Raw genomic sequence first — 22,075 nt, 5'->3', positions numbered from 1 at the left:
ACAGCTGGTCTGTTATCATCAATTCTGCTGTTAATATTAGACATTTCATGTTTTGTAATTTCTTTTTTCTTTCTTAAATTATTTTATTCCTTTTTTTTTTTTTTTGACAGGCAGAGTGGACAGTGAGAGAGACAGAGAGAAAGGTCTTCCTTTTTGCCGTTGGTTCACCCTCCAATGGCCGGCGCACCGCGCTGATCTGATGGCAGGAGCCAGGTGTTTATCCTGGTCTCCCATGGGGTGCAGGGCCCAAGCACTTGGGCCATCCTCCACTGCACTCCCGGGCCATAGCAAAGAGCTGGCCTGGAAGAAGGGCAACCGGGACAGAACCGGCGCCCCAACCGGGACTAGAACCCAGTGTGCCGGCGCCGCAAGGCGGAGGATTAGCCTAGTGAGCCCCGGCGCCGGCCATGTTTTGTAATTTTTAACAAATGAGAAAAATCTTATTTAGCTAGAATTATATGCCTGAAGTCATATCCTTTATTTATTTATTTATTTATTTTTGGTCTTCTCTGCTACCTTCTTGAAGAAAACGTACATGTTTTTAAAGATTTTTATTTACTTGAGAGGTAGAGTTACAGACAGTGAGAGGGAGAAACAGAGAGAAAGGTCTTCCTTCTGCTAGTTCACTCCCCAAATGGCCGCCACAGCTGGAGCTGCGCCGAACCAAAGCCAGGAGCCAGGTGCTTCCTCCTGGTCTCCCATGCGGGTGCAGGGCCCAAGCACTTGGGCCATCCTCCACTGCCTTCCCGGGCCACAGCAGAGGGCTGGACTGGAAGAGGAGCAACCGGGACTAGAACCTGGCACCCATATGGAATGCTGGCACCGCAGGCAGAGGATTAACTCAGTGAGCCATGGCGCCAGGCCCAAAAACATACATTTCTAAAGCACTTGCAAAAATAGAGGCTTGCAAATATTTGACGGCTAATAGACATATGAAAACATAAGGAAAATATTTAAATTTCAGGATAATTTCACTATCATTTTGACAAGTACTAGAATTTGGTTCAAATTTGTATGTTAAGTCTTCACAGAATAAGCAGGCTTTAAAAATGTGTTAGAAGGCCAGACGTGTGACACTTCAGATGCCCACAACCTGTATCAGAGGGCTTGGGTTTCAGGCTTGGCTTCATTTCTGATCCAGCTTCCTGCTAATGTGCACTTTTGGAGGAAGCAAGTGAAGACTTAAGTCCCTGCATCCCCACAACCCACACAGAAGAGCTGGATTCAGTTCTAGGCTCCTGGCTTCGGCCTGGCCCAGCGCTGGCTGTTGTGGTCATCTGGCAAGTGAACCAAAGGTCAGAAGGCCTCTCCATCTGTCTTCCTTTCACATAAAATATATAGGAAAAAAAAAAAATCAACATAATACTGAATAAATGAGCATTGAATAAATGGGCTCATAGAAAATAAGGAGATTAATCCAGACACTCAAATAAATGGAATAAGCCCATTCTTGGAGGAACTTGATTATAAAAGAATGGAGCTGATTTCTGTAGTAAAAAAATCTGAATTATCGGAAGTACGTAATACAAAATGATGAGAAAATAAAATGTTAAAATTTGGAAATACCTGCTCCTATGTTAAATAGTTTTTCACACTGGCATTCATCATGTGTATGGACTATGGCTGGGAAAACCTTATTATCTCTAGTATTTAGTGCTAACACACAGCCAGTCAAACTCCCTTGGGGTTCTCAGCACACCTCTAACTATTGCCTACACAAATTCATAAACCCTTAGTTATTCAAAGTGCCCACTTTTATTTTTCCACTGATAGCAAAGCCAGTATAACAAAACAAGCTTTATTTTACAAAATATTATGTGATATGAACTCTACTGCAAAAGAAGAGAACAAATTATTTATATTTATATAGTTCAAGAGGAAGAGAAATAGTGTGAATAGAGGTCCAGGAACTAAAAGATGTTTGAGGAGAGAAACAGGAAAAAATCAATCATCCAAGATGAGGTAAACGGGACCAGGAACCACTGAAAACTACTCAGTGCACTGTGCCTAGGAATAAATGGAACAGAGACCGTATACATTTGCAATGTAAATAACTGTGCATCATACTAACTGAAAAATATATAATTAAAACCTAATAACTAATCTAATGAGAAGCATTCACACAGCATAATGTAGGCAAACATGTTTAAAAAAATATTTTAATAAGCATATTCAGAATGGCAGACGGAATGGGAGAAGGGAATTATTTTACAGTGCAAAATTACTATGCATAAATTTAAAAACATCTAATTCATAATTTTAAATTCCTATTTAAATATTACTTCAAATACATTTTAAAGGTCAAGAGATTTGTACTGAACTGAGTTGCAGATTCTGAACTCTGTTTAAAAACACATCAGGAAACAGAAAATCATTCCAAATGAGAATGATAGTGCTTTGCCAGGCTTGGGGATGGGATGGCAGTCTAAGTAACTATTAACAAAGGCTTCTTTTCCAAATGCAATTTGTCAAGAGTTCAAAAGTTATGAAATGTACTAAATGTTAAGCAAATTAAATTCATGATATTACTAAACATTTTTAAATAGTGCAATGACTTATCAAGTTCTAGTGGCTGCATTATGAACAAAGTACTATGTAAAATACCTGTATAAACACAAAATACAATTAAATATTTCTTTATGAAAAGCTGAGAATTATGTATCATAGTGGAATGTCTTTAGGCATACTTTAAAAAGACAATAAAGTAAAATTTCCTAACATTTATACATGTGCCGTATTTGCAAACATGCCTGAGAATTTACTTAAAACATTCCTATAATAGTTTGCAAGAATTTAAAAAAAAACCTGCAAACAAAAATTTATCTTTTAATAAAAGGTAAAAATGGCAATTCTAATATTGCAACAGTTTGAAAAGTACAGCATCACCATTCTTTTGAAACATTTCTGTAGTTATCTTTGACAAACAGCTAGGATGCTTTGGATTCATTTAATAAAATTTGATTTAAAAAATGGATTGTGACCATCTGGTAAAACTGCTATTCTGGATAAATTAATGTTTTAAGTAAAACAAAACAACAACAAAAACCCACGTTTCTCAACGCTTCCACCCAAAACTTTGATTTACTTGGATATGCATATAATGACAGTGAATGTATACTTTATGAAGTCAAGTGTTGTAAAGTGGCTTTTAACACTGTTTGGGAAAAAAAGTTGTTCACATTCGTGAAGGAAGCAGTCTGAAGCTATGTTAACAGTAATACTTCATGGGGGTAAGGTCTAAACAATAATTTCTCAGTGCAAATCTCTACTAAGTTGAGTTAGATAGTTGAGCCATTAGAAATAAGACCAGAGAAGATTTATTTTCAAAAGGCAGTGGCTCTTGAACTGATGGCTGAAAATAAATCAAAGAAGCATTAGGGTACGCCTGTGTGAGAAAAACGAGAGTTAAAATATTTTATAAAAGTTGGATATAGATTGGTCTATCAGCTAGCTGTATAAAACTACATTTTTTAATAAGAATTTTGCGCTAAAAATAAAGTGGTACTCTTACAAGGCTATGAAGATGGATAATCCTATTCATAATCACACAGAGCAGTGGTTACTATGTATCTTCTTTTCATTTTGGAAAAACACTATCAAATCTGAAAAACTGGATTGTAACAGGAACGTCTGCAAACTTTTCAAACTTCATCTCATGTTCCTCATAAAAATCAGTATCATCTGCCAACAATTACTTCTTGTGTGTGCCAAAATCTAAATATCACTTGACCTGTTCCCCTCTGTCTAATGCAAAACTGGGAAATTTTATAATGCATATAAAAATAAGTCAACCGGATTCTGGTCAGCATGACACATTTAAGTACTTTAAACTGACATTAAACTTCTGCTTTAAAAATAACTCTGAAAATTATAGCAAATGCAAAACAAACTGCAGTCTAAGCATCATGCTTCAATTTCAGAATTCTCAAATTATCCATCTTTATGTAGAAATTTGGAAAAAAAAATTTCACAATCCTTTATGAATGCTTTTTACTACCTGAATAAGAAACATGACTTGGTTACTACACAAACACTTAAAAATTCATTAGAAAAACCTTAGCAAAATAAAATGAAAGCTGACAGACTCAGAATATCAATTCCTCTCATAAAAGTTTACCAACTGTACAAGTTAAGAAAATTATACAAGCTTTTGTATTAAGAAAGGACAGCTCAGTCAAGACATATGTACTGTAAAAATCTTTCAAAGGCTACAAAGAATCTGGAAAAATACAGAATGTATTTCTTAAGCCCAGATAAGAATATGGAAAGACATCATTGATGTCAACAATTTTACATATACAAACCTGACTTGGTTTATTTTTAAACTTCTATATATAAAAAATCATGCTAGCATAACTTTCAGGATTCATAAGGGTTTCCTTAAATAATGATGTTCAATTTGTATGGAGAGAAGAATATCTATAAAGATATTTGAAGCAACTCAGAAAAATTGGTGTTAAGCAGAAATTTGAATTTGGTGTTTAGCACTCCTCGGTATTAAACTAAGCAAAAATTACCTTGTAGTGAAATTTTATGATTAATATATCAAATTATAATATATAGATATATTTTTAGTTCAAATTTGTTAAACTATCTTTTATATCCTTAAGAGGGTTTTTGACTATTTTAAAGTAAAAAAATTCACAAAAGGCAGGATTATGAAATCTTATGTTTTCTAAAGTTAGGACTCAATTCAAATTTTCAAGTTTTTACTAACTGCATCAAGGAAATCAACTTTTTAAGGTAACCCATCAACCCTGAAAATTTTAGTCACACCAGAGTTTACTCCAAACAAAGTAAAATAGGTTTAAAATTTAGTCATCTGTGTTTTCAAGTTCTTCAAATTTTCCATGTGACATTGCTTCTTGGAAAAATTCAGAAGAACCCGGACTTTCTTTTCCATTGCTGTTTATCCTTCGCCTTTTGGCAGGTCTCTCATTTTTTTCATCAAAATCATTTTCGTTTCTTGCAGTCATATGGGCAACTTTGGGGTCAGTGGTAAGGTTATCTGTTTCATAACCATTAGTATCCATATCTGCGTGAAGTGGCTTCTTATTCCCACCTGTTGGTCCATTTATGTGTAGCCCTTCTACTTTTACTTCTTCTTTGTTTAATATTTCACCTGGTCCATTAGATGATACCCCTGAGTTGGAAAGAAAGTAAATAAAATTGCTCATATGAAATTGTTAAATTGTAAACTATCACAAAACAGCTACTGTGAAACAGCTATCATTAACAAAGTAGTCTCAAATTTGTTCAGACATACATACACACATAAAATCTGATTTCTGGCCCTGTTCCTACTGTGTGACTCTAGGCAGGTTATTTGTGCTTTCTGTCCCTCAATTTCTTTACATATACAATGAGGATCATAGAGATACACCTCACAGGGCTGCTGTGAAGATTAAATAAGTTAATAAAGGGAAATAAAAGAATTTGGCATAATTTAAAAGCATTTTAGGTATTATGTGACAAAAAATTGGCATAAACAGATAAGTATAAATTATTCAGATTTAGTAAAAGAGCTGTAACTCTGTAAAACCATGTAGAACCAAAATCAATGTTAAGCTTCCTGCTGCTGTATAAAACCAGGATGCCATGAGTTTCTTATTCTTAATGTAAATCTATGGGTCTTGTGCATTTAAAAGATAACTCTATATTTATCTGAGTGGGCTGAAGTCCTATGTCTTAGTATTAAAAAAGTTAATGCTGCAGCATCCAAAAATATACAATTGATAGCAAGTAAAATATAGGATATACCACTAGAAAGAACTAAAATGTAATTACCTGGGAAATATTTAGTATATAGGTGAATCTCAAATATTACATTTTGGTCAAAGAAAATATTCTATTTCCCCCAAGTCAAAAATACACTCAAATCATGAATGCAGGGATTATGTAGCATATGAGACTGGAACAATTCTAAGAGCAGCAAGCCCCCAGAAAGCTAGGTGAGACAGTGATTAGGTTAAAAATGATTTCAAGGCACTAACTTCTAAAAAACTTCATTGTAAGGGCCAGCGTTGTGGCGTAGTGGGTAAAGCTGCTGCCTACAACACCAGCATACCATTTGGGCTCCGGTTGGAGTCCTGGCTGCTCTACCTCCAATCCAGCTCCCTGCTGGAAAGCAGCAAAGATGGCCCAAGTCCTTGAGTCCCTACACCCATGTGGGAGACCCGGATCAAGCTCTTGTTTCCTGGCTGGGCAGCCATTTGAGAAGTGAACCAACAGGTGGAAGATCTCTTTCTCTCATCCTCTCTGTCTCTATAATTGTGCCTTTCAAATAAATAAAATAAATCTTTAAAACAAAATAAAACCCCACCCCATTATAAATGAAATAAAATTGAGTTAAGAAGTTCTATCCTTTCTTTGGAAAATCTGGGGAACTGACTCTAATACCTGATGTAAGTGAAAAATAAGTTCTCATCAAATACTAAAAGAAAAAAATGATTTGGTCCTAAGATGTTAAACAGGAAAAAAGAGACTCACAGTCAGAGTCTCAGCTTCTTACTGTACTTTAAAATGGATGCAGCTGGCATTAGACATCATGTCAATGAATCTTCTTGGATCAGAATACAGTTACTGGACCCTAAGTTTTTTTTTTCTTTTTTTTCCTGGCTTATTCTTAGAAGGGGAAGTAGTGAGGGGACATAGAGAGCAGTCTTGACATGAACTAAGTATAGACACTCCAGTAGCAACGTTAAGGATGGGACTAAAGGTCAGAAAAAGGATCAAAGCTTTCACTGTGGGGCTAGCATTGTGGGCTAAGCTGCTGCCTGCTACACCAGCATCCCATATGAGTGCTGGTTTGAGTCCTGACTGCTCCACTTCCAATCCAGCTCTCTGCTAATGCTCCTAGGAAAGTGTCAGAAAATGGCCCAAGTGGAACACCCATGGAGAACTGGAAAAAGCTCCTGGCTTTGGCCTGGCTTAGCTCTTGTAGTTACAGCTATTTGGGGGAATGAACCAGTAGACAGAAGATACCTCTCTTTCAAATAAATAAAAATAAATCTTAAAAAAGAAAAAAAAGCTCTCACTACATTTCTCTTCCAGTTTCTATTAAGGGAAGGTTAGCTCTCCACTGGCCCTCCCCCATCTCTTATTCACCAGTTTCCTCCTACAGAGTAGTGCCTGGGGGTGGGGCTTATTTTTCTGCTTAGCTACTCTTACTTAGGAAGACCATTCTAAAGCAAAAAATCAGTTATTTTTTGTATTAATGTCTAACACTTCATCTTTTCTCATTCTTCAATGTTATAATGTTATCAAAGAAAAGTACTCAAGATAGTACCCTTGTTATCTACTTCTTTTCATCTATAAACTATTTTCCTGATTGTTAAAAACTTTCAAGGTATTTCATAAATACTTCTGATGTGAAATGGCTGTAGTTTTCATATAAGAACTACTGGAAATACTTATATCCAGGTATTATGTCAGCAAGACCAAGACAAAAAACAAAAAACATAAAAAGAAAAAAATTGCTCCTGAAAAAAAATCTTTCTGAAAAGAAATGATAGCTGTTAACAGTAAGCTTCATTAAAGTTACTTCTTAGTGATGATGGTCAATGAGCAGTCTATCCAATCACTTTGTATTCTGTGGTAGTATTAATGTACAGTGATATTATATATGCTTCATCTGTTACTTGCAATTTTTATTTTCTGCTTTGGAAGCTTAAAAGGAACCCAAACTGAATATTCTTAAGCTACTGAAAGCACAGTACCTCTTATAAAGCAAAAGAAACATTTCTTTGGTTGCTCACCATTTTGATTACTATTGCTTATAGTGCCATCTTCTTTCTCAGATTGGCTGTTACTACTGTTTGAAGCAGTTGGGGGAGGGGATGGTGCTCTGCTGGAAGCAGCACTTTCACTTTCATCCAGAAGACGATCCATGTAATCCCTTAAAATAAAATAAAATAAAAGCCAATTATCTTCTATTAAAAAAGCCGAAAATTAAAATTGCTCGAGGTTAAATTTAGAACTCTTTATTAATAAATATGAGCATATATGACTTTAAATATTTTTACACCCAAAACTTATCTTTTAATACTATTTTACATGAACTTTTGAAATACCTTCATATTCCAATACCTCGTCTACTGCACCAGCATCTGAACGTTTAAATGGAAAGCACCTTTTGATTATACTTTATAGGAGAAAATGCACAAAGGCTTTAAACTAGTAAATTTTAAAGAGCTAAATGAAGTTTAAAACATTTTAAATTGTATGCAAATGCTCAAGTGGCCCAACTAAAATTGGAGGGTATGTAAGGGAAGAAATAGGGATGATGTCATCAGGAATACAAAAGAATATACCGACAGGATTTTAAGGATCTTAAAGGCATTACCTGAAAGACAAAGTAGGGCCTATAAAAAAAGGCCTAATCACCTCCCAAAACCTTCCTAAATATATTCTGTATTAGATTTGAGCTTTAATAAGCTAACTAAATTCCTAGGCGTATTTGCTGGCTTTATCCTATCATTATCTCATTAGAGATTAGCTTGTTTCTTCCCTAAATCATTCCTGAACTACATAGTTATAAGTAAGTGACAACTGACTTGATGTCAGATCTGCGCCAAATACGTCTCACTGATGTTTGCTGTCTGTACCTACAAAATGCAGTAAATCCCACCTGTCTTATGGTATTAGATATGTGCATGAAGTGCTCCTAAATCACTGAATCAAAGATCAGCAGACTATGACCTGTGGGCTGGCCATCTGTTTTATAAATAGTGGACTCAGCCAATGCTGAGTTCAACTGCTTTCATGTAACAACCATTCAGCTGAGTAGTTGTGACAGATCACAAGGCCTTCAGAGCTTACAATATTTACTTTCTACCTCTTTATTGAAAAGTCTGTTGATAACAGCATTAAGAGTTTAATATGCCAAGTGCAGTAATTTTAGTCTGTTTTGTGTGCTCTGTGCCACTGGTACTTAAATTGTCCATGACTCAGAAGTTCAATAAAAACTGTATTTTAAAGTTCCTTCAGAATATGTACAATAGGAATCTGAGAATTCTGCAAGCAGAATAAGAATGGAGTAAGAAGTAAATAGTGACGGCTCTTAGAACTTTTCTGCAAGTGTGGTAAGCTGACAACATAACCTTAATTTGTAGTTAAAATCTCAAATTATATGATCAGTGTCCCGTGCATTATGAGAAGTAAAATAAATATAGGGACATGATTCCTGACCTCAAGAAACTTCTAATGGTCTGAAATTTCAAACATGTATCCCAGAAATGCATGATAGTGACCTATCAATTTGACACTCTAAATTTATTTTCCTCATCAGTAAATGGAGGGAATTAAATTTCATGATCATTAAGACCTATTCAGCTCTATCCATTAGAATTGTAGGATAATTACATAACAACTTTGAAAGATACAGAAACAAATGATTATGCTGAAGACCTCAGATACTAAGGTTAATTAAACAGGATACATATGATGAGGAATTGCTGAACAAAAACACGGCATGGTGGGAATGGATAATGGAGAATGTTAAAAGACTGAGCAAAGAAAGCTGGAGTTGATTAGACAGTAAATTATTTAAAATTCTGGAGTATAGCAATGACACTGTGACAGAATAACAGTAATTATTATCATTATTTCCTAAAGATGAATGCATCCAGAACACTTAGGAAAGGACAAACAAGAGTCAGGAAGACCATCCAGAAAGTTGGGGCAGTATTCAGGAACTGGAGTTATGCCAAGGTAATTTTATCCCTGCCTCCATTTTTTTTTTTTTACACTTGGAAGACTGAGTATTTTACAGTACAATCTCCATTTTGCACGTGGCTCCCGACTCTCCAGGCAGTGAACAGGGACATTCTGTAGGAGGACCTTTCCAAGGCAGTTTGTAGCCAAGAAAGTGACAAATATGCTCCATTATGATAATAAATGGAATGTAATAATTAAATGGAAGATGAACAAACAACTTTCCTGAAAGTGCTTTGAGCCAGGGATTCTGACCTTAGAAAGATGTAAAAATTTACTCAAATTTTTCTCTAAAAGCTTTAACTTAATTTTTGATGTAATCACTTAAAATGCAAGTATTAACAGGAAATAAGAAATAAACCAGAAAAATTTCTCCATGTTTACAGAAAATCATGATTTCTTGCCATGTTGGAAAACAATGCCACCATTTCTTACAGAGGATATAACACAGCTAAAACAAATGAGCTTCAATAAAAAAAAAATTTCAGTTAAGAAAAAATAAAAAATACTTTATGAAAGACTAAAAGGGGATGTAACTGAAGGCTACAAAACCATGGTATTCTTGCCTAAAGGGAAAAACATTTGTTCATGCCATACCATTAAACCAGGGGACCGCTGTTAATTCTTTAAGCCTGAGAACAAAGAAGATATGGATTATGTTTAATTGTGGCTACTCCATCTACAGAATACTTGAGAGGAATCAGAGTTACAGAGTGAAGTATCTTCAAAAAGGTTCCAGAAACTATGGAGAGATTTATTAGAGAAACTAGAAGGTTTGGTGGTACATCCCTACCTAACCTGTTGAGCTTGACATCACAGAGGACCAACTAAGCCAGCCCACAACACTTCCCTTGGTGATGCTTTCTGAAAGAGAAAACTGGATGAAGCATGGGTCTGACCCAGCATGGCAATTCTTATTTTCTTACTGCTGATGACGACAGATTGACTGTAGTTCGTGTGTAAACATTATTTCTGAAATGGGTGAAAAAAATGAAAGATATTACTATTGCTTTTCCCTATAGAATAGCTTGAAAGCCGTGACTATTGTAAGATATACTCTGCAACTGGATCACTGTATCAAGTTCTATGTCATTATGCTTGAATACTACCAATGAATAATCCAGAAAAAAATATTTAACTATAAATTTAGTTACATTAAGCAATTAAATAAAATGTGAACTATTACTATATATCAAATTCCACTTTAGCCATCATCAGCTTTGAATAATGGGGGATATGGTACACAGTCTATTGTCCCATGATTTTCAGGGGCCAATCATGCTCATTTATTCTTTCAGATTATTTTGCTCTGGCTTTTGGAGCATGTGCTCTTCCTAGGAAGTGACCAACAGACACCTACCTATAAATTAACATGACCAAGAAACAGTTCAGCCTAGGAGTTTGAAAAACACATTCAAAAAAATATATATAAGCACATCCTTATAATCTGGCTAGCATTAAGAATATCTTTACTGGTACATACTGACCAAACTGAATCACAGCTTTTTGTATTCTGTAAACATCAGAGAATAAGGATAAGACTATACAGTGGTGGTGGTAGAATGTTTCATTCCAAAATTAGACTGAATGAGATAATGACAATTTGATGCACAGGAACTAAACTAGGCATATAAAAAACATTTCACACAGAGTAGACATAAAATCCTGTATCTGTCACTGGAGTAGGCTAGAATTATATTACTAGTTATTAAATATTACGCATGTTAGATAAAAAGATTCAGGAAAGCTAGGAAAAGGGAACTCACAAAAGTTCATGTTCTTTCCTCTATACAAAGCTTGTAACAAAAAGGAAGACATAATCTGACTTGATGTATTATATCCCTATCTTTTTTCTCCTTTTATTATCTACATTCAACACTCAAATCTTACTTTGGTTTCTGAGACCAAAAACATATACTGATAAAGAAAAGCATTAATTTTCCTTCCTCATTAAAGAGCCTCTATTAGGCATATCTATTTGTAGAAAAGATAGTCTCTCTTCTTTCTAATTCTCATGTCTTTCAAAGTACCTTTGATTTTACTGAAAGGAATAGAATTTAACAAAACATTATTTCACAGGTGTTCGGATCCATTTCTTCACAGGGGTACCTAATGAAAACATGTATTCCAAATCTTGCTTTAATGATACGTTTGTTGTCTCAAATAATATGAACTATGGTTTACAATGTTTGTTAAGACCTTGAAAAGTCTAACTGCCCTCTGAATAAATGTAATACCCAATTTAAACTATGGTAAAAACTACCATAAAAATAATATTCTAAAAATCCTAATTCTCAAGAAAATTATAGGAATGCTTAGCAAAAATACATATATAACTCTAAAGAAATTAACTCACGTTACACCAGGATGAAGATTATATTTCTTTTTTCCAAATCGTGTTTGTTGAGCAAAGAAATCGTAACGTTCAGATTTTTTCCACATGTAATAGAATGCTACACATTCACCAACTGACCTTGTTCGGACCTGTAAGAAACAAAATGCTTGTTTTTAAGAATTACTTCGTTAATGGAGTCATTTCATGAAAATCATCTCAAGTTTGAAAGGAAATTTACTCCTTAGCTGACTTATAATACTGTGTATAAAATACAATACTGCAGCAGCTGTGTTGAAAGCTATCTTCCTAAACTTTCATTAGGAGAAATAATACAATGACAGCAGGTCTTCAGATATTTAGCATTCTGCTTTTCAAAAAGCTACTATAAAAAAAAAAAAAACAAAAAACAAACCTACTATCATCCTAATTTACTATAAAAATACTCTTCTATTTCAAATGCCTGGAAGCGTCATTCAGGTAAGAAGGAGCATCAGGCACAGTTGGCAAATATGTTTTTACTCAAAGAGCACCTAGGGAGTCTACCTTTAAGGTTCATTTCACAAGATTCGAAAGCAATATAGATTCCGTTAATTTACTTTCTAGGAAGTCTGAGAATATGCCACACTGGTGATTAAGATAATGGTAATGCTCTGTTTACGAGGTTACTCCTGTGGCTTACTTACCATGCCCTCCTACTTGTGCAACTTGGATGGCTCCCTTCATGTTCAACATCTATGGGATTAATGTGATGTTGACAAAAAAAAAAATCTCATTTTTGCTAGTTTCAAGAGCTGGTAAGGTTGATATACAAAGTACTAGCAGTTTAGAAGGCAAAAAAGCTATTTGCCTGTTTTGAATGAAAGATGGTATTGTTTTAAGCCCCAAATTTCTGATCTTGAAATAGGTAGCCTGTGGAACTGGCTTTATCTAAGAGCAATTGACGATGACTCCCTTCCTTACCTGACATTTTTTTTCCTTCCTCTCTGCTTGCACTTTACAACCTTGGCCCATGTTGCTCTGAGATTGACACCAATAGGGCTTTAAATATATATATATATATATCTTCTCAAGCTCTTTTTTGTCTCCTATTAGAATTTTATTTCTAGATAGATTCAAGCCAAGTCAACTGTATCTTACTGAAAGCAAAAATGGAAAGACACTTTGGGACATGCAGAATTAACATGAAAAATCTTCTGGAAAATAACCATCATAATAGAATTTATGGTTAATATACAAACTTTATACACTGATGTTTTCACTGGGCTATTCTTCTCTTTCTTAAACAATTCTGTTCCTCCGATCCTTCACCAAAGCAACTAGTGTATTACATACATATGCTAAATGACTTCTACTCTATATTAAAATAACAGCATCCACTAAATTTACAAAGCAATCAATGTCTTATTTTTAATACTGTTAAAAATCACATTGATTGATTGCTGTTGCTACCTTCCAGTCCCATCTCCATCCCAGTTATCCAGCATGGTTTGGTTCAATAGTGTTTGAGTTCAAACATGAATGCTTAGAAAAATCTTTGTTCTTTTTAATCATGAAACAACAGTGGGGGAAAAGAGAAATAATATGGGTAGGCATCAACATAATAAATTTGTTTTCCTAGAATTCTGACTGTATTTAAGGTTTTCAGATAGATACTGCATTAGGGGTATATATTATTGACACCAGTGAAACTATTCTCCAAGTTACCCTACATACTAAAGACTCAAAACTTCTCTTAGTTACATCTAATCTCTACTACAAAAATCCAACAAGATAATAAAAGCTGAACTAATATATATTAATGTTTGACAAAACTAAGAAAAACTGAACTCAGGATTTTTAAGTAACTACTTTATTCAATGAATATAAACTAATGCCAAATACTAGTTAAACAAAGCAATGAGATACTATACAGTCACATCTAGAAGTATTAACAAAAAATGTGGTAAAAGAATATTTAGAGCCTCAAATAACAAACTTACATCCTTTCAACACAACCTGGACAAGCTTCCACACAAAACATAAAGGCTATTTTTTTAGGAACCACAGAAAGCCAACCTCCCTGTCTTTGTGTTCAATAAAAAATAAAGCAATGTTTATATGATTAGGAATTAATGAACTATATTTAAGCCTTGAGACTTTACCTGTCCTAATATCCTAAAGGAAGAGTGAATTTTTCTATATATTTGTATATTTATAGATTCTATATATTTATTTATAATATATATTATTTATATATAATTATTTATATATTTTCTATATATTTGTTTAGATTTAAAATCTTATCTGGTTTTAGTTTAAGAATTAAACTCCAAATCAAATCTAAAATAATTATCAAGTTCTCTGGGGGTATATCCTGTGTAACTCACATTACCAATATGGAACGATAAGCATGTTAAATAAAATTGTAAATCTGTGACAATAATATATAATACTGCTAACCTACTGAGATACATGCTTCTGGAACATTAAATTTTTTTTTTTAGATTTTATTTATTTATTTGAGACGTACAGTTACAGACAGTGAGAGGGAGACAGAGAAAAAGGTCTTCCTTCCGTTGGTTCTCTCCCCAGGCAGCCACAACAGCCAGAGCCCTGCCAATCCGAAGCCAGGAGCCAGGTGCTTCCTCCTGGTCTTCCATGCGGGTGCAGGGGCCCAAGCATGTGGGCCATCTTCCACTGCCTTCCCGGGCCACAGCAGAGAGCTGGACTGGAAGAGGAGCAGCCGGGCCTAGAACTGGCACCCACATGGGATGCCCGTGCCACAGGCAGAGGACTAACCACAGCATCCGCCCCATTATTAAATTCAATCTTGATTAAAACCAGAGTAAATCTAAAGTATCTGATTATAGATCACTCAAGACTCAAGTGCTTTAAAATTTCAAAATTAATTGTAAAGACTATCTTTAAAATATCTTGTTGCAGACTATGAGAAACAGCTACTATGAAAAACAGTAACTTTATTGCACATAAACATACCCTACACAGAAGCTGATTAAAAGATGTAAATTAATCTAGTTCTTTAACACTTCCAATACTGTGCACTAAAAATAGACACCTGGCAAATTTTTATCAGGAAATTCAAGTATGTTTATTATACTAATTTGCTATAAACTACAATATTATATTATTCAACATAAAACCTTTAAACCAGAAAACATAGCAAATTAAGATATACAATACAAAGGGACACCAGGCTAAATTTCTTTTTTGTAAGAAAGAGAAGATATATTACTTACTTTATTAGCCTGAATCAAATGAAAATCCTTTCCATAGGCCTTCAGCCCTTGTTCAAAATTTCTGCACTCTTCTTCTGTCCATACAGACAATTCCTCTGACAAAATATGGAAGAAAAACTATTAAGCAATATTACTCTAAATACTGCATGTGACAAACAAAACTGCAAATAAAATTGTAACTTTCTGATAAAAATAGGAAAGCATTTATTCCTTAGCTCTATTACTGATTAAAGAGAAGATAAAGTAAAAAAAAAATCTTGATTTCATAAAATTTTGAATGATATTTGATCCTTATCTCTCCACTTTACCTTGGGTCTCTTTCTAATTCTTTATGATCCAACTATATTAAAAATCTAATTCCTTAAATGCAGTAAAGTTTTTCTTACTTCAAACTTTACCTGATGTCCACCCTCCTCCATTTTGCCTTTAATTATTCCCTGCCTCCTATACCACATCTGCCTTCACTGAGCTAAGTCTTTCATAATCCAGCAGAAATAGCTCATGCTGGAAGTTTTCCCTAAAACGTGCAATCTCTTCCTCAAACTAGGTTAAATTCCACTGCAATAGATTTTAACAGTACTTTCTAATTCTTGGAAGAAGTCAACATAACTATTTTTCAGTTTCTCTGCCCATGCTTCTTGGCACCACAAAGGCAAGGATTTTATTATAGTTATGTCCTCAGAACTCAGGCTCTTAAATCTTTGTTGAATAAATAAATATATTTCACTTGTTAATTATTTAAGAATAGTACTCTTTGTGAAGCAGGGTGGGAATCAGAATTAGAATAAAAAAGGAAAATCAGGATTTTAGTTATGGCTTCATAATTTATTAATTATGTCTGTATGGACCAAGACACTTTAGTTCAAAGTCTCTGATTCACTCATTTCTATTATATTACTTAGCTCAGAGGGTTGTTATTAAGATCAACTAAGAAAATATTTATAAATATGCTTTAAAATTTTGAGATGTAGTTTTATATTTTTCTTAAATGGTCTTATTTTCTCTTTCTTTTTAAAAAAGATTTATTTGTTTATTTCAAAGTCAGAGTTACAGAGAGACAGAGAGATCTTCAATCCATGGTTCCTTCTCCATATGGCCTCAGTGCCAGGCCAGGCCGAAGCCAGGTACCAGGAGCTTCATCCAGGTCTCCCACATGGGTGGCAGAGGCCCAAACACTTAGGCCATCTCCTGCTGCTTTTCTCAGGTGCATTAGCAGTGAGCTGGATCACAAGTGGAGCAGCTGGGACAAGAACTAGCACCCATATGAAATGCCAACATTACATGTGATGGCTATATGCATTATGCCACAATGCTGGCTCCTGGCCTACTTTCTCATAGAAGGGTAGCTTTAATTGCATTCTTCAAAATACTTTAATTGCATACTTCAAAATACTTATATTCTGTAAGTATTTATTGAATTCAGAAAGAGCAGCATTATTAAACTCTTATGTATCTAAGTAAACTGAAAAATTTTTAAATTTTCTGTCAAACCACGAAAGCAAAATTTAGTATATATATGCTTACCTCTTGCTGCTTTTACATTGAATCTTAATCTTCTCAATGCTTCTTCTGTATCAAAATTGCATTTAACCAATTCATATAAAGCCTAGAAAATTAAAAAGTTTCAAATATGATTCAGACTAGGAAGAGTTCAATAGTGTAGTTTCTTAAGAGAGTAAAGGTTTTGCCAATATCCAGTGTTTGGTTCCAACCTCTCTTGAGGGTAAATAATTTTACTAAATACAACATTTGGAACACCAAGGAAAAATAAACATAAAATTTAATCTTGATAATTAGTTACCTTTTAAACATATACAAAGTAGGATGTATAAGCACCTAAACGTTGGAGCCACAATATTTCAGGAATTAAGAAATAATAATCTCTTCTTTGTGGCTGTTTGAGCTTTCCATTGTAAGATAATTGTAAACAAATAAGAAAAGAAAAACAATGATTATAGGTTTGTGAAGACACTGGTTTTATCTCAAATATAATTAAACATTACCCCAGATGAATTCCACAACTTGAATATATACATACTCACAAGGATAGCCACAGTAGATAGTACACAGAGGAAACATGAAACATCAGTGAGTGTGCTAACAGTATCTTATGTAGATATTAACCTCAGATTCTGTCAATTATATTATAGGAATTTGGATTAAATTTATAAATGTGTCTGTCTAATTTCTCTGAAGGCAATTCTCACCGTCATTTCTTACTCACACACCTGTTCGTTGTCTTTTATGTGAGACCCCTCAGGAATTGCTTCGACTCCTTTCTCATCCCCTGTTCTCCTAGAGGCATCCTTAAGAAACACAATCACTTTATCTTCTGGTAGGTACTCAGGGTCCCACAGGAGCTGATCATCATTTTCATAAACTGAAATAATAAAACACATTATCAATAAAAACTGCCAATAACTGTGGCAGTTTGCTTTAGCATACCACTGAAGAAGTAACATGCTTAATAACCAAATGTTGAAAACCAAGAGGTCAAGTATCCAACTATCTGCTTGATTTCCTTACTGGGCAACATGTATTGCCTATGTCAATGAAGCATTCTAGATAGTGAGCATATACTCCTTCTATCCCTTCAGAATCAGTCTGACTTACTTTGAAGTTTACCAAATTCCAAGCTTTTTGGTTTGAATACCACCATGTATACTTGTATGACCCTATGCGAATTACTTCCTTTTCTCTGCCTCATTGTGAAATGGGGATAATAACAACTCTACTACCTAGAGCTGTAAGGACCTGATGAACTTTAAGATAGTTCCAGCATACATATTAAGGTTAAATGGATATCAGCTACAATTATGTTTGAAAAGATGTCTCAAGGAACACACACATGTTAACACTGCTTATTTCCTGGTAGTGGGGTTTAGGGTACTTTTTTAGTTTTTTAGTCTTCTTCATATTTTTCTGTGACATTTGAAAATGTACTATAATGTATGTAGTCTTCATGAAAACAAAATTCACTATTTCAAAAAAGCATTTGTTTCATCATAATTTCCATTATAATAATGTTAAAGTTTAAAACTCACCAAAATTTAAAAAGTGAAAGGAAAGGAAAATAACCTAGGACAGAGTCTTGTAGAATTCTAAATGACAAGAAGAAAAAATTTTAGGCACAATTAAGAAGGAACTTACAAGGCAGAAGGGACACCAAGAGTATGGCAACGAAGCAGTTAAGGGGACAAAGTTCTTCAAAGAGTGGTTAAAAGACTGGTTAAAAGTTGTTGAGAGACTAGGATGAAAACTGAAAAAGGTATACTGAATTTACTGATGAGGAAGTGAATGTTGTGAGAATTATTTCTGTACAGAGATGGAAGCAGAAACCAGACTTCTGAAGACTGAAGAGTAAACGCGAAGTCAAGAAATTAGGTAGAAAATGCTTGAAAAGTATGGTTCTGAGGGTAGAGAAAGGAATTAAAGTGAAGCAGAGTTGAAGAAACTTTTATTTTGCTTTATTTTTCATTATGAAAAGGAATTAAGTTAATTCCTAAACATCCTGTGTACCAGGCAGTATGTTATTTTCACATAAATTACCTTGGGCTTCCCTTCTCCTGCCAACAAACATACACTTTGAAACCTTTTACTCTTTTCTGTTTCCTGAAATAGATATACCTTTAGTACAGCTTAAAGGATGATACCTAGAAAATTTTTTTTAACAAATGTTACTCCTATTCCGTTGGTACAATTGTAGTTAGACTCTAAATTGTGAACACAGTAAAACTCCAATGGTAAGTGAATCTGGGTATACTGCTATCAACTTCTGGTCTGGGCTCAACCTCTATTTTCTAAGGGGAGCAGACTGTGGTTTTGATATTATTACAGTGTTGGGTGCATGATGAACGAGGCCATATAAGGGGAACCTACTTAACATTTGGGCCTATGAAACAAGCACACACTACTTGGAAGATGTGAGTATTTCTGTAATCACTACCAATATTCTCCAAGTCCCAGTAAGAATAGGAAACAAATATCCCTGCTTAAGCCTGGAAGACAACCAAAGGCTAGAGAGCACCAAATATCATATCAGATCCCTGGAACTGTGGCTAGCTGAACAGGTTAAGACCAGCCCTGAGTATTTCATTAACCTGAGAATAATATAACAATTTTATGTAACTACAATACATTCAATAATGACCACAAGATGAGAACAACTAGCAATTCCACAGAGTAAGCCACATTGCTTTTCCTGGTTCCAGACACAGACCAAACTATTTTTCAGTTAAATTTATACTCTACATAGAATATGAACCCTGTGCCTTTGATCTTCATAGGCAACAGCTGTTTTAAAATTATGATTAAACCAAAAAATACAGGAAAAATACCACTTACATATGACATGAAGATTAGAACTCTGAATAGCAATAGTAAGAAAAAAATAATGTCATATTAAATGACATGAACATGCTCGATTTTCAAAATCTCAATTACTGTAATGTAATGGAATTTTCTGAAACTATTTCACACTCTAAATCAATTACCAAACCTAAATATTAGAACTTTTGAGAAGCAATCAGAAATATACCCATCTAATATTATTAGCAGACAATTTTTATGTGATTAGAGCTTAGAATGCAGGAATTCACTAGCAAGAGGTGCTCTTAAAGCATCTTGTTAAAGATTCTGACTCCACAGATATGATAGGTCTCTAATTCACAAGTGAATATGATGCTGCTTGTTTCAGACCACACTTTAAGTAACAAGGAACTGATATACTGACTTTTCTATTTTATAATCCAGAATAAAACTAGAAAATTCAAACTGAGCTTATCAAATAAGCAAAATGATTTGTCAAGATAGTTTCAGGAGATCCACTGTAAGTATCTGGTTAGGGGAAAGAATGAAAGGTGGGAGCTGCATGCAGGAAGCAGGTTTATCACACATTTGACCAAAGAAATGAAAAAATGATGTAGGAAGAAGCTGAGACAGACTAACACCAAAAAACCATAAACAAACTTCCACAAAATGCAAAATTAATTCCCAATGAATAAACGTCTATTATTAGCTACCAGTTTTACTAATGTCTAAGGGAAATTCTCTAATCATTATATGAGGAGACTGGGTCCCTGCCACTGTGTGGGTGACCAGGATTGAGTTCCTGGCTCTTGGCTTTGGCCTGGCCTAGTCAGGCCCAGCTGTGGCAGGCCCTTGAGAGTGTGAACCAGCAGATGAGAGATTTCTGTTAGTCACTTTTAGCCTTTCAAATAAATAAAAATTTATTGTAAGGATGAAAATGCTGATGTATATAATTAGCACTATGATGTAATAATGTGGCTTACAACAGGCCAGAAATCTCCATATTCTTAAAAGGTAATACTCTGAATAATGACATGACCTTTCACTTGCCTAGCTGAGTTTTCACACATAGGTTAAATGAATGTTGCCTGTTTGAATAGTGCTTTCACAGACTGACCATGTCTACCTGAAATCTAAAATACTCCAAAATTGCTCTGGTCTTAGCTTTTAATATCAGCGCTATTTAACCAGTACCAACTAAGGATACTGAACTTGTTCATTTTTCAGTTAAGGAATGTAAGAACTATAATAAGCTGCCAAACATTCATTAGAAACAATTCACATGGTCTTTTCCAATTCACCACCTAATCCCCAGCAATTTAAGGTTTACGTCAGCCAAGCATAAAAATTTGGGAATATGGCTAATCATATCTTTCCCTTGACCTTTTTCCTTTTCCCTAAATAGCCCATTTAATTCTCAATTTATCTACTACAGGGTTTTCAATATTAGCTGTACTGACCTTTTGGTCAGATAATCCTTAGTGGTGATGGGGGACAGGGGGCTGTTCTATGCATTGTAGCTTGTTTACCAGCATTCCTTATGTAGTCTTACCACAAAACATCAGTATTGAGTATATGAGAGAAACAAGGAAACACACATAGAACTGAAAAACCAGTTACATTAAGACACAGAATGCTTTTCATTTGTCTAGTATCACTTTCAAAATTAAATCCTTCTCAAATGGTCTGGCTGGGGTTGACACTACCCCCAAGAGTTCCAGGAATAAATAAATGAGCCATGGCAAGTCAGAAAACTCATTCATCTTTCTGGTCACAGTGAATACTTCTGGCTTGGCACACGACTCAAGATGAGTCAACAGGGGCTCTCGCCAGGACTTTTGGGGAATGTACTCTAATTTTAAGGACTGTATAAAGTATAGCCATCTTAGTCCATCTTAAAATAAAGTGAGGGGTAGGGGGTAGCCTTATAGCATAAGAGACCCTAAATCCAATTATATCTGAAGCCATTTGGGACAGATTTCTAGTAAATTCTTGTTTGCTTAAGGTGAACTGGATTTTTGTCACCTGCAAGTAAAAAGGACATCACTAATATTTTCTGAAAATCTGATTAATAAAACCTACATACAATGTAAAGACTAGCTGAATATCGGTGCTGCTCACTAAGCACCTACCACAAGAAACTATATGTAAAAACAGTACATGTAACTCTGTAAATATATACTATTATTATTGTATTATAGATGAAGAGAATAAGTTCAGTAAACATTACTAAGGTCAAATGCCTGAGTACTAATTCAAATTTACTGACTCTATTATCAGTTCTGTTACTGTATTAACTCAGGCACCAAATGTTTACTAAGTTCCTATATGGCAAGGATCAACATAGTAGTAAGGGTGCAAAAATGGATTTTAAAAAACGGTTGTAAGGGCTGGCATGGTAGAACAGGGTAAGTCATCATTTACATCCTGAATCCCATATTGGTGTGCTCACTGCAAATGCATATGCTCTAATAACTTAGGC

The 22,075-nt window shown here is 34.6% G+C and overlaps 1 protein-coding gene across 10 annotated transcripts in view; it reads right to left on the bottom strand.

The window, feature by feature from the left end:
* Nucleotides 1–1,784: 1,784 nt before the first annotated feature.
* The window catches only part of MIER1 (MIER1 transcriptional regulator), a 68,660-nt gene continuing 48,369 nt past the window's right edge, over nt 1,785–22,075 (bottom strand). For all 10 annotated transcript variants that reach the window (XM_062191497.1, XM_062191507.1, XM_062191498.1 and 7 more), the window contains 6 exons: nt 17,514–17,665; nt 16,810–16,891; nt 15,286–15,380; nt 12,071–12,198; nt 7,758–7,897; nt 1,785–5,143 (listed from right to left, as the gene is read on the bottom strand). In XM_062191497.1, the coding sequence (XP_062047481.1) occupies nt 4,815–5,143; nt 7,758–7,897; nt 12,071–12,198; nt 15,286–15,380; nt 16,810–16,891; nt 17,514–17,665 (926 nt within the window). In that variant the 3' untranslated portion in view covers nt 1,785–4,814. The remainder of the gene's footprint in view (nt 5,144–7,757; nt 7,898–12,070; nt 12,199–15,285; nt 15,381–16,809; nt 16,892–17,513; nt 17,666–22,075) is intronic.

This window comes from Lepus europaeus, chromosome 5 (assembly GCF_033115175.1).
Source record: "Lepus europaeus isolate LE1 chromosome 5, mLepTim1.pri, whole genome shotgun sequence".
Lineage (NCBI taxonomy): Eukaryota > Metazoa > Chordata > Mammalia > Lagomorpha > Leporidae > Lepus > Lepus europaeus.
Note: the sequence above shows the minus strand (reverse complement) of the source record. Positions and strands in the feature narration are given on the sequence as shown.